Consider the following 13263-nt stretch of genomic DNA (forward strand, 5'->3'; position numbering starts at 1 on the left):
AGTCCCCAAAGCCCATTTCCTCATAGGTAAATCACTCCATCCCCTGGATCATTCTGATAGCCCTTTTCTGAACCATTTTCAATTCTACAATATCCTTTTTGAGGTGTATTCCAAATGTGTACACACTATAGATTTGCCCCAGCTGCAACAAAACATGTCTCTCCTGCATCACAGCAGGCACTGTAATCATTTTGACTTCCCTCCCAATGGCACACTCCTCTATTGTCTCCCAATTCCTGATCCTCAAGAGGTCCTCTCCTCTTCTTCCTTGACTGCTAAGCTGACTCAGGAGTCTTTGGTGAGGGACTTCGTCAAAAGTCCAAGTACAGTATGCCAACTGAATTATCTATCTATATTCTTGTTGCCGGAGGATCCACCTCTCTGAGCCAAAAATAGTTCCAAAAGAGCTTCACCAGTTCCCCTGACTCTGTCCCCAGTGGACATGGGGGTCAAACCCAAGGAAAGCTCCCTATGCAGCCAGAACAGAAGGGGGGACTTGGTTAGACACTTTCGGTGCCTCATGGATGGACTCTTCCACCCCTATTTTTTCTAAAGTGAAGCCTCCATGTTGCTAGCCAGGCCTTTGCCCAGAAGCATCCTGACCCAGGCAGACTGTCTTCCAGCAGGAAGGGTGTGTTATCAGGAAATGTGTCCACATTGCTGCTCACCCCAACAGGGCAGATTTTAGTCTTTCCAATTTCAGTGGTGGCCTGTGGGGAGCATCCCCGCCCCTCGCCTTCTGTCCTGCTCATTTCACTATGCCATAGCTGAGATGCCCCGTGGCACCCCAGGCTCAGCACCCCGTGCAGCGGAACCAGTGGTGCTGCCCTTCATCTGCCTCTTGAGCAAGAACCCCAAAGCAGGTTGCAGGAGCAGAGGCTGCAGAAGAGCAGGCCCAGTCTCTCTGCTGGGGGTGAATGCCAGCATGGATGGCCATGCTGAAGAAGAGGCTCAAGTGCCTCTCAGCAGGCTCCCTTGCAAGTGAGGGCTGGTGCTTCCAGGTGTGGTCCCTGCCCAGGCCGGCAAGGCTGAACGGGGGTGGGGGGTGGGGGGGTTGCAAGCCGCTGGGCTGCTTCCTCAGCCTCCTTGCAAAGACCTGCAAGCGGACGGGGAGCCCACAGCCCGGCAGCCTCGCAGGGGAGAGAAGGAAGAGCCCTAGGACCGAAGGGGAAGGAAGAATGGGGCGTGTGACCCACGCGCTCTCTCCAGCGAGGCATCTCTGTGGCGCCTGGCTGCTGTTACAGGGGATCGCCTTTTGTAAGCCGCCTTGCAGCCGGAAGCTCCTCCTGGGGCGGAAGACGGGACAGAATAGAAAGGACGGGAAACAAAGTCCGTGAACAAAATTAATCTCGTCCAGCAAAAATCGTGGCGACGGCGAGAAGAAGGTGACCTACAACAGAACAAGAGAGATCTAGAGGGGGAGGGGAGCGGATTCCCCCTCTGAATCCTTGCTTGCATCACGAGCCGTTTCAGGCATTGTCGATCGCATTCATTCATCAGTGAAAAGGTCACGATTGTTGCACTACGGTTTGTAACTGAGCGGAGGCTGGGGCGCTCAGCCCCCGCCAGCCGCCGCACCAACCGAGGCTGCCACGACCCGGCGCAGAAAGAAGCCTCTGAGCCTGTGCCGAGTGCCGCCTTCCTTCTCCCCGCGCGGAGGGTCTTCCTTTCGGCCGAGCGCATCGCGGCTCCGGAGCAGGCGCAGCCCCCGCCCAGGCTCGCTCCTTTGGGGGGGGGGGGGCTGCCGGGGCGCGCGCGGAGAGGGGGGCGCGCAGGGCCGCGGCGCAAGCGGGGCCGGGCAGGAGCGGGCGGGCCAGACGGCGCGGCTCGGGTTTCAGCGAAGCCTCGGCTCGCTCCATCCTCCAGCCCAGCCGAGCGCGGAGCCCTCGTCGCCCTCGCCTCCCACTTCTCCTCCTTCGGCGCCTGGCGCGGGGGTCTCTGCCGCCCGAGGCAGGCCAGCCCCCCACCCGCGGCCGGAGCGCCAGGCGGACAGGCGGATGGCCAGGAGAGAGGATGCACGTAGGTGGCCGGAGCGCTGCGCCCCCTCCCCGCTTTGTCCCGCGAGCAGAGTAGGAGCGCGGGCGGGGGAGGAGATGGGCGGGACCTCGCCGCGAAACGGCGAAACCTGCCCCCCCACCTGGCCCGCCCCGCGTGCCCAGCACCCCAAAGAGCGGCGAAAGGGCCGGAGCAGCCCCTCCCGGGTTTGCCCGGCGAGGGAGGGGGCGGCAGCCGAGTCGGGGGCTCCGCGAGGGGAGGGGGGGCGTCGGGCTCACGTTTCACAGGCCGGGACTGGACCCGCCTCGCCCGCCCGGCTCCCCCCGCGCTCGGCGCTGGGCAAATTGGAAGCAGCTGCGGCGCTGGGGCGACTCCGCGCCTCCTGGTGCTGAGCCCCCAAAGCCATGGACACGACGGGACCCCCGAGGGCTATGGGGCGGCCCCTCAAGGTGTGCGCGCGCGGGGCGAGATTCACATGTGTCCTGGGGAAAGGAGAGCAGAGGTCCAGGGACCCCCCCCCCCCAAGCCGGCTGGCCCTGCTTGCCTTCCCGCTACTCCTCGCCTCGGGCACGTAGCCCGGGCACCCCCCCCCCCCGCTGGGTCTGGGACGCGCGCTGCCCAAGGGCTTCTGGGCGTGGGAGCAGAGTCGCAGCCTTTCCCTGCAGCCGCAGCCCCCCCCTTGCCCCGCTGGGGAGACCTTTCCGAGGGGGCGGGGTCGCTCCTCCACCGCGGGCCGGCCGGGGTCCGACGCCGCCGACGAAGCTCGGGAGTGGACGGGGCGTCAGCCCAGGAAGAAGACGGCTTTGCTGACCGGCTTCCCCCTGCAGCAGGGCGCGGGCGGCGCGGGGCCCCACCGTCCATCCCGGGGAGCCCCGAGTGCCATCGCGGGGCCCCGACGAGCGGCAGCGGCGGCGACGCTTTCAAGCGCGGCCAAGTATGAGCTCAGGCTGTCGCTGCTTCCTGGCGGAGCCCGAATCCTGGCCGTGCCTGCGGGGCTCCCCCCCGCCGCCGCGGGACTCCCCCCCTGCCCCCCCCCCCCCGCCCGAGGAAGGGCTGACCCGCTCCCGCTCGGAGCACCCGCGCCGCCCGCGGGACTGGAGCCAGCCCGGCCCCCCAACCCCCACCCCACCCTGCAGTGAGGAGCCGCTACAGCGAGGCGGAGCGAGCGGTGGGGCTGCAGCCAAGGAGCCGGAGGAGCCGGAGCCAAGGAGCCGGAGAGACAAAGGCAGGCGGGGGGAGCCAGCCAGGCAGCGAGCGAGCGAGCGGGGCGGGGAGCAGCCGCGACGGCAGCGGCGGAGACAAAGGCGGGCCGTGGCCAGCTCGCGCTTTCTTCTTCTTTCTTCCCTTCCTCCCTTTCTTCCCCGCTTCTCCTCCTCCTCCCGCCCGCCCGCCTGCCCGCCGCCTTTGTCTGTCCCGGTCTCCGATGGCAGGCAGGTGGGGTGGCCCCAGGGGCCCTCCTGACCGGGGCGTCCTTCTTGCGACGGCTGTGCCCGGGGCAGGAAGAGCTGGGGGCACGGGTAGCGCCACCGTCTTTTGCTACGGAAAGAGCGGCTGAGGAGCTCCTGCTCCCCTGAAGCCCTCTTGGGAAGAGCAGGGAGGGAAGGGGGGCTCCTCAGCCCTGCCTCTGCTGCGACCGACCTGGAGCCACACCTGTCCCCCAACCCCTGTCCTCTGGTCTGCCCCCTCCTCAGCCCCTGTTCTAGCCAGCAAGACCCACCCCTACCAGCCTGTCTTGCCAGAGGGGAAGGGGTCCTGGGCATTTGAGGGTGCTGGAAACGATTTTGGGGGGTCTGTCAGGGGTGTCAGGAACAGCCCCTTTCACCTTTCCTGCAGCACCCACCACTGTCCCCCTGCTCTGGGGTCTGATTTCCCCCCTTGGCCACAAAGACAGGTGGGGGTCCCGTAACTGGCATGCTTCCCTCACTGTCTCCTCGCCTGTTCTTCCCCTTCAGACTTGCTTTCTCTTGTGCATTCCTTGCAGGATTAAGGCGCTTGCTCAGCAGACAGAGGCCGGCCTTTCGAGGGCCTCCCAACCCTCACCAGCTTCCTTCGGAAAGGCTTCAGGGAGCAGCTAGACATGGCCTGGGTCATTCTGCTGCTGCTGCTGGGGGTGCTGGCTGCCCTTGGGCAGGGCTCAGCAGTCCTGGGCACCCTAGACCTGCAGATTGATGAGGAGCAGCCGGCTGGCACCATCATTGGGGACATCAGTGCAGGCCTGCCCCCTGGCACCACGACTTACATGTACTTCATCTCTGCCCAGGAGGGCAGCGGGGTGGCTACAGACCTAGAAATTGATGAGAATACTGGCATCATCAAGGCTGCCAGGGTGCTGGACCACGAGAGCCGAGACCACTACAGCTTCATTGCGGTCACCCCTGAAGGTACCACGGTGGAGGTCAATGTCCAGGTCAACGACATCAATGACCACGCGCCCACCTTCCCCAAGCAGCGCAGCTCCCTCCAGATCCCAGAGCACACCCCCCTGGGCAGCCGCTTCCCCCTAGAGCCAGCCTTTGACGCCGACAGTGGCTTGCTCAACACCCAGGGGTACGCCATCAAAGGGGGAAATGTGGGGCAGGCTTTCCGCCTGGAAATGCGCCGTGGGCCCAATGGGGTCCTCCAGCCGGAGCTGGTGGTGAGCAGCATGTTGGACCGGGAGACGCGGCCCAGCTACACCCTCTTTCTGGAGGCCTATGATGGCGGATCTCCCCCCCGGAGCTCCCAGATGACCTTGGATGTGTCTGTCCAGGATGTCAACGACAACGCGCCAGCCTTCAACCAGAGTCGCTACCACACCCTCATCCCAGAGAACCTCCAGCCCGGCAGCAGCATCATGCGGGTCTTTGCCCTGGACGCTGACGAAGGGGACAATGGTGCCGTGGTGTACGAGATCAACCGCCGGCAGAGCGACCCGGAGCAGTACTTCACAATCGATGCCACCACTGGAGTCATCAAGCTCAACAAGGGCTTGGACTATGAGTTGCGGAAGGTGCACGAGCTGGTGGTGCAGGCGCGAGACCGGGCGGTGCACCCCGAAGTCTCCACAGCCTTCGTCACCATCCAGGTGCGAGACTACAACGACAACCAGCCCACGATGACCATCATCTTCCTCAGTGAGGATGGCTCTCCTCGCATCTCAGAAGGCGCCCAGCCCGGGCAGTTTGTGGCCCGCATCTCCGTCTCAGACCCTGACTACGGAGAGTACGCCAATGTCAACGTCTCCCTGGAGGGTGGCGAGGGCAAGTTCGCCCTCACCACCAAAGACAACATCATCTACTTGATCTGCGTGGACCAAATGCTGGACAGGGAGGAACGGGACTCCTACGAGTTGCGGGTGACAGCCACGGATGCAGGAACGCCCCCCCTGCGGGCTGAGTCAGCATTTGTGCTCCAGGTGACAGACGTCAATGACAACCCGCCCCTCTTTGACACCCAGGAGTATGAGCAGAGCGTCCCCGAGGTGGTTTACCCCGGCAGCTTCGTGCTGCAGGTGACGGCTCGCGACAAAGACCAGGGCCCCAATGGGGAGGTTCGCTACAGCATCCTGCACACCCACCACACCCATTCCCACTGGTTTGCCATCGATCCTGCCACAGGCATCGTCACGACGGCCTCTTCTCTGGATTATGAGGTTGATGCTCAGCCCCAGCTGACTGTGGTGGCCACGGATAGGGGCAAGCCTCCCCTCTCTTCGACCGCTGTGGTTCACGTGACCTTGCAGGATGTCAACGACAATGAGCCCCTCTTCGAAAGCAACTTCTACAATGTCTCCCTGAGGGAGAACGTCCCTCCTGGCACCTGCTTCCTCCAGGTGAGCGAGGGGTTGGGGAGGAACCTGGCCAGGAGGGGGTGATGCTGCAGGAGCAGCCAAAGTGGCAGCAGTACAAGCAGCCTCTCCCTCTGGTACCTGGCCCAGGTTGATGTGCCCTGTGCTTGTCCGTGGCTCCCGAGAAAGACAGATCTGGAGGGGGCGGGGTGCATATGGGGGTGGGCTGGAGTCCTTGACTAGGGTGGGGAATGAGCACCTCAAGTCCAACTGGCCAAGAGTCTCAGCAGCTCTGCAGATTGTTGGAAGGGGACAACCTCGGCTGGTAATGGCAGCTCATTTGTGAAGGGCCCAGGTTTAATCCCATTTGTGAAGGGTCCCAGGTTTAATCCCAGTGGCAGCTCTAGGTAGGGCTGGAAGAGAGAGTCCTGTCTGAAATCCCACTGTAGACGGAACTACGCCAGGTGGACCTCTGGTCTGACTTGGAAGGTGGGAGGCTAGGCTGTTCCTAGAATAGCAGGTCCCTTCTAGCCCCACATGCCTCCCTATCTTGAAGGGCTGCCACACCAAGGAAGGGTCAGTCCTACCTTCCCACTTCCTGTCTTAGGGCCATTCCCCTCTCTCTGCCCGTCCTGTGTGCTCAAGAAGAAGGGACTGGATCAAGAGGAAAAGAATCCTTTCCTTGGCATGTTGGGGGACACAGACTGGGGCAGAGGCCAAAGTCCCAGGGCGGGACAAGGAAGCCTCACGCTTGCATAAGCCCCAGCAGTCTGCTGAGTGAAGCCCTTCTCCTCCTTGAAGGAGAAGCAGCCTGCAGCTGATGAGCTCCTGCTTCCTGCTCTTCTCCATTCCACAGTCCATTGCAGAAACCTTGGACAGGAATAGCCTCACTAGATGGATACAGAAAGCTCCAGGCTGAGTCCACAGAATCCGCCATGGAGGAGAGAGTGAGCTCCACTGCAAGGCCCCTAGCAGCCTCTTTCCCTCGCGGGAGGCAGTGCAGCAGTAGATGGGCCAAAGACCCAACCCCATTTTATGGGCCAGGCCAGGAGATTGCCAGAGCAGATCTGCCAGGGTCCATCAGTCATACCCTCTGGCTGTCGCCAGGTTGGGTCTCTTTAGCCTTGGAAGAACCCCATTGCAATTTGGGTCCTCCTGGGATCCTTTCGGGGGCTCAGCTGCCTTGAGGTGCCTCAGGCGATGCCAGCTTAGCTTCGTGGAACAGAATCCTGCTCCTCTGTAACAAGGCATCCCTCCACCCACCCACCACTCCTCATGACAGCAGCTGAGTATCTGGAGTGCGGGGGGGGGGGCAGCAGGCAGCTGGCCAAGAGGAGGCAAAGGCCCTCTCCCTTGCAGCCCAAGGAGGGCAGGATGGGGTGGGGAGCATCAGAGCCAAGCTCTGCCCGTGCCTCTGACTTTGGGGGCACCAGCAGTGTTGCCATGCGCTTGGTTTGAAGAAGGGGTGTGGACCTGTCGGGCCCTCCAGATATTGTGGGGCTGTACCTCCCAAGAGCCAGGATGGCCGTGGGTAAGGATGAGGAGAGCTGGAGACTGGAGCCCCAGTCAGTGGATTTGTTGATGCACTAAGGAAAACCCAGGATGGACTGACTTTTTCCGGGTTTTATATTTCATCCAGATTTATTTTATATATTGTGATTTATTTTATTCAGTTCATATCCCCAACTTCCTCCCGAAGGAGCCCAGTGCAAAACCTGTCAGGGGGGTTTCCTTCCTCTAGCTTCCTACACATTTTCCCTTCAGCTCTCTGGGCTCTGGAATGTACCTTGCATCTTGATCTGTCTCTTGCCTTGCCCCGGTTTCCTTTCCTTGCCTGAGAAGCTCATAGCTCTGGCCTCTGAGCTCGTCCTTTTCGGAGCTGCAGACCTCTGAAATGGCTGTTCCCATTGGCTGGCTGCTGCTTTCTCCTTGAGAGTTTCCTTATGCTGCTGACATCTGTGTTATTCGAGGGACTTTCTGGCTGAGCAAACCCCAGTTTCCCCCACGGTTGTGCAACTGCGGCAGCCCCAGACTCCATCGCCACTTATGGGGAGGTTTGCTGAGCAAGAGGAGCTGGATCTGCAGACATTGTTCCTTCCCTTTCATATTCTTTGAACTGGGAAGCTGCACAATAGCTCAGGAAAGGGGGCAAATGCTTCCTTCAGATATATATTTTTAATTTATATAAGCATATTTAAAATGTTTTTAATACATGTGTATTTAAAACACAACAGTGTTAATGGAGAAATCTGAGGCTCCCTTGGACAAAAAACAAGGACACCAGCCAGGAATAGTAGAGCAAAACAGCAACCAGTCGGCTTGGTCTTTATTGAAGACTGTCGCAACAGGACTCCCACCTACCACAAGATGGAAGCCCCAAACTTTTATTACCGGTAGCTGCTAATCCCCATGTTACAGCCCCCCAAACTCCATCACTAATACATCATGGTTACATCATGAAAGTGGAGGTCTGGTGGCAGTAATCTGAGCATCCTGGACCCTGCCCCATGGTTCTCCTTGCCCTCCACCAAACACCCATCAAGTGTAATAAAAAAGATATTTACATTTCCCTGTTTCCCAGCCAAGTTAATCACATCCTTTTGTCTTCCTCTGGGTTTGTTATTTCTGGAACGGCTACCTGTCTGGCACTCAGGTATCAGGATGCCAGGGATTATCACTCAGGCAGAGGGGCTGCTGAGTAGCTGAGCTTACATAGAATCATAGAATCATAGAGTTGGAAGAGACCACAAGGGCCATCAAGTCCAACCCCCTGCCAAGCAGGAAACACCATCAGAGCACTCCTGACATATGGTTGTCAAGCCTCTGCTTAAAGACCTCCAAAGACGGAGACTCCACCACACTCCTTGGCAGCAAATTCCACTGTCGAACAGCTCTTACTGTCAGGAAGTTCTTCCTAATGTTTAGGCGGAATCTTCTTTCTTGTAGTTTGGATCCATTGCTCCGTGTCCGCTTCTCTGGAGCAGCAGAAAACAACCTTTCTCCCTCCTCTATATGACATCCTTTTATATATTTGAACATGGCTATCATATCACCCCTTAACCTCCTCTTCTCCAGGCTAAACATGCCCAGCTCCCTTAGCCGTTCCTCATAAGGCATCGTTTCCAGGCCTTTGACCATTTTGGTTGCCCTCCTCTGGACACGTTCCAGTTTGTCAGTGTCCTTCTTAAACTGTGGTGCCCAGAACTGGACACAGTACTCCAGGTGAGGTCTGACCAGAGCAGAATACAGTGGCACTATTACTTCCCTTGATCTAGATGCTATACTCCTATTGATGCAGCCCAGAATTGCATTGGCTTTTTTAGCTGCCACGTCACACTGTTGGCTCATGTCAAGTTTGTGGTCAACCAAGACTCCTAGATTCTTTTCACATGTGCTGCTCTCAAGCCAGGTGTCACCCATCTTGTATTTGTGCCTCTCATTTTTTTTGCCCAAGTGCAATACTTTACATTTCTCCCTGTTAAAGTTCATCTTGTTTGTTTTGGCCCAGTTCTCTAATCTGTCAAGGTCGTTTTGAAGTGTGATCCTGTCCTCTGGGGTGTTAGCCACCCCTCCCACTTTGGTGTCATCTGCAAATTTGATCAGGATGTCCTTGAGTCCATCATTCAAGTCGTTGATAAAGATGTTGAATAAGACCGGGCCCAAGACAGAACCCTGTGGCACCCCACTAGTCACTCTTCTCCAGGATGAAGAGGAACCATTGATGAGCACCCTTTGGGTTCGGTCAGTCAGCCAGTTACAAATCCACTGAGTGGTAGCATAGTCAAGACCGCATTTTACCAGCTTCTTTACAAGAATATCATGGGGCACCTTGTTGAATGCCTTGCTGAAATCAAGGTAGACTACATCCACTGCGTTCCCTTCATCTACCGGGCTTGTAATTCTGTCAAAAAATGAGATCAGGTTAGTCTGACATGACTTATTTTTCAGAAATCCATGCTGACTATTGGTGATCACAGCATTCCTTTCCAGGTGCTCACAGACTGTTTGCTTAATGATCTGCTCCAGAATCTTCCCTGGTATTGATGTCAGACTGACTGGGCGATAATTATTTGGGTCCTCTCTTTTCCCCTTCACATGCCTATATGAATTTCTGAAGTTTTCCCAGTGAGCCAGTACATAGATACATTGATCAGTGAATTCTTACATTTGGTATTGTACAGCAAAGGCCCTTTGAACAGATAGGAAGAAACTGTGAAGAAGTGTTTTGTGGGGACAAATCACAAAAGTGATTGTGCTGATTTTGGTAGTGGGCTGCATGTGCATGATATCTGCTGGAGGGGCAACCCCCCCAACCTATGCATAAATTCCTGCAACAACAGGAATATTTATTAGAAAAGAATTTAAACAGCAAAACATTTGATGGTGGGCATCACTGTAAGATGAAAGACAAGCCCTGTTAGGACATCCCCTCTCCCTCCAATGACATGAGCATGCCCGCTCCCCAGCAGCAGATGGGGCAGTGGGCCTCCTGGGGAAGCAAAGTTAAGGTTCAGGTTTAGCACAGCTCTGCCCCCCCCCCCCATGGTGGCCTTGGCGGTGCCTGGAGGGTGTTTGCTTCTGGCTTGGGGAGGGGGCACAGGCACAGATTTCACACAACACAGAAAAGATGCTCAGCGGGCATGTCAAACACTGTGCTTCAGGGGGGCCACAGGTTTGTGGGGGAGGGTCTCTGGGTGCGTAGTATGTGGGGTTGGGGGCTCAATAGAGCACTGGGGTGGGGTGGGGGCCTCTGTCCTAGCCTGTTGGCAACAACTGCTCTTTATGGGCATATCTTTTTTTTAAAATCTGCAACTAGCACCCCTCCCCCTTCCTCTCTCTCTGCCCCCCACATGCTTCTTCCACCCCCCCCCCCATTTATCATTTGCACATCCTCTTGTCACCCACCAAGGCTAGTTTGAAAAAGGGAAGAAGTGCAGAAGAACCAGTTTCTGCTGCTTGTTCATAGAAACAGGAAATATGCAGCTGCAAAGAGAAAACAAGGGCTTTAATAGAATCATAGAATTGTATGATGATAATAATAATAATAATAATGATTATTTATTATTTATACCCCGCCCATCTGGCTGGGTTTCCCCAGCCACTCTCCAAATATTGAAAGGGTTGGAAGGGACCCCCTAGGGTCATCCATACCAACCCCCTGAAATGCATCAGCTAAAGCACCCATGGCAGAGGGCCACCCAGGCTCTGCTTAAAACCCCCCAATGCAAGAGAGTCCACAACCTCCCAAGGGTTGAACTGCTCTTACTGTCAGAAAGTCTGTGGCCCTGTGAACCCCCCCCCCCCGGCCCCCCACCTCCCCTCCCTGGCCCTCCTTTGCACCCTGGGTGTTTTTTGCCTGGCTGGGATATGTCCTTGATCTCTGACAACATCTCTTGGTGATAGCTCAGATAGTTGGTGGACCATGAGACTTTTAATCTCAGGGTCGTGGGTTGTGCCCCACATTGTGCAAATGATCTCTGCATTACAGGGGGCTGGACTAAATGACCCTCAGGGTCCCTTCCAACTCTACACTTCTGTGATTCTTGGATTCCCTGGATGGAGGATGGAGAAGGGTGTGTAATGTGCGTAGAAACTGGTCAGTTATGCAAAGGTGACTACAGCCATTCCTCCGCCCTGTGGCCACGTGTCCTCGTGAATTCTGCTTCTCAAGGGATCCTGCTTGTGCCGTGGGAGGGAGATGTGCAGCCCCCACCTTAATGTAATTCAAACTCGCATCCTCCTTTGTCCCCTCTTGAGCTGCTTGGGCAGAGAAAATGTGGCTGTGCGTTGGCTCTGCACAGGCGGGCCACACCTGAATTCCTGCATGTGGCACCATCTGAGTGGCAGCGACTCCATGTCATTCTGGGCATTTGCACCTGGGGCCTGTCCTGCCCTTTCTCACCCAGTGGATCCTCCAGACCAGTTTCTACTCTTTCTGACTCGTGCCCAGGATCTGGCGTCCTCACTGTGGGCATCAAGCCATGGAACTTCCTGCGAGAGCCAGGCTGCTTGCCTGGCTCCATCCAGCTGGTGTCTAGTGGTGCTGTGCCCCCAGTGGCTGGGCTCCCTGCTGCGCTTAAGTGATGGCGCCTCCCATTGTGTATCATGGAGGGCAAGGCTAATCCTGGCTACTAGCCATGCTGCCAGGAATCGCGGTGGCAACGGGGGGGGGGGGTGTCCTGCTTGTTTCTGGCCTTTGTCCTTTCAGGACACTGGTTGGCCACTGTGGGAACCAGGCTGGACTGAGGTGGGTCTGATCTCGTGGCCAGGGCATGCTTTTGAATGTAGGCTATGCCAGGGAGGGGGCTGTCCTTGGAAGAGGGTTGGGTGTGTGATGCAACAGGCCCCTGTGCCATGGGTGCCTTCTGAGCTCTCTCTGTGTACCCAGAGCCATGGGAGGAGTCAGGATTCACCCCCCCCCCCCGGCATGGCACTTGGGCTGCTGGTGAGCCCCCTCACTCTCCTCCCTGCCGATGCCAAGCTGGGCCTGCCTGAAGGTGGCCTCGGATGCCCTGTTGGTCTACAGCACAGCTGTGACTGCCCAGGCAGATTTGGGGCTCAGCGGAACTGACCGTGGGGCCTCTGGGCCCTGGCCTCCAGTCTCCCCCTGCTTAGCCCTGGCTGCGAGCGCAAGAGCTGAAGGACTCTGGCTTGATGCAGCTGCAGGGAGCCTCTGGGAAGTGTTGCTGCTGGCCACGCATGGCTGGCGGCCGCTGCTGCTGTCAACAGCTACCCACAGGGCCCGCTCTTCTGACCCAGCCCGTGCAGGCCAGCCGCTCCCCAGCTGACCCTGGAGGCCGGCCGGGAGCCGGGAGCCCTCATTTCCTGAAATAGCCCAGCTGGCTGCTCCTTCACCACTTTTAGCCGCTCAGCAACTGTGCCAGGGTGGGGAGGGCAGCTGCGCAGTGCGCCTAGCCGGGAGTGTGCGTGGGATCGCTGACCACACTGGCGCCACGGCTCCCCTCGTTCCTGGGCCTGAACCAAAGCCAGATGTGGAACTGCGGCTTTGCAAACATCTGCAGAGCGAGGCCTCCTGGGCAGCCTGCCATCCGGGGCCTGGGAGCTGGGCTGGGCTTGGATGGGCAGTGAGGGGAGCAGCCTGCAAAAAGGCCGGGTCCCTGCCTGAGAGGGGTGCGGAGAACAGGCACCCCTCTTTCCTGCCTGGAACCAAACCTCAGAGACGGCTGCCCTCCACCATTGCAAGTGCCCTGAAGGCATGAACTGAGGAGGAGGGGATCTCCCCCTCCTGATCACCCAGAGGGGCTCTGAGGAGGGTGCTGCTCCCTGCAGTCCTGCCATGCCCATTGAAGAGTCATCAAAGTTTTGTGGCAGGGAGGTGCTGGGTTCAAATCCCTGCCTTGTCAGCATCATAGCCTCCCTCACGGTGCCTTGCCCATCACTCTCTGGGCCTAAATGAATGACTGTGTGGATGAGCAAAAGGCGGGAGGAGCTGAGGAGACCATCCTCAGGATGGAGGGAGGCAGTGTGTGTGTGTGACATAG

The 13263-nt window shown here is 58.0% G+C and overlaps 1 protein-coding gene across 4 annotated transcripts in view; it reads left to right on the forward strand.

Annotated features, from left to right (window-relative positions):
• Positions 1–1799: 1799 nt before the first annotated feature.
• Positions 1800–13263, forward strand: part of DCHS1 (dachsous cadherin-related 1) — a 35273-nt gene continuing 23809 nt past the window's right edge. Inside the window, exons 1-2 of one of the 4 annotated variants that reach the window (XM_028725438.2) lie at positions 1800–2019; positions 3977–5806. In XM_028725438.2, coding sequence (XP_028581271.2) covers positions 4073–5806 — 1734 coding nt within the window. In that variant the 5' untranslated portion in view covers positions 1800–2019; positions 3977–4072. Of the gene's footprint in view, positions 2020–2247; positions 2445–2749; positions 2930–3067; positions 3221–3976; positions 5807–13263 lie in introns of those variants that run through there. The other 3 variants (XM_077926789.1, XM_077926790.1, XM_077926791.1) reach the window with 3 other exon arrangements.

Source organism: Podarcis muralis, chromosome 4 (genome assembly GCF_964188315.1).
Source record: "Podarcis muralis chromosome 4, rPodMur119.hap1.1, whole genome shotgun sequence".
Lineage (NCBI taxonomy): Eukaryota > Metazoa > Chordata > Lepidosauria > Squamata > Lacertidae > Podarcis > Podarcis muralis.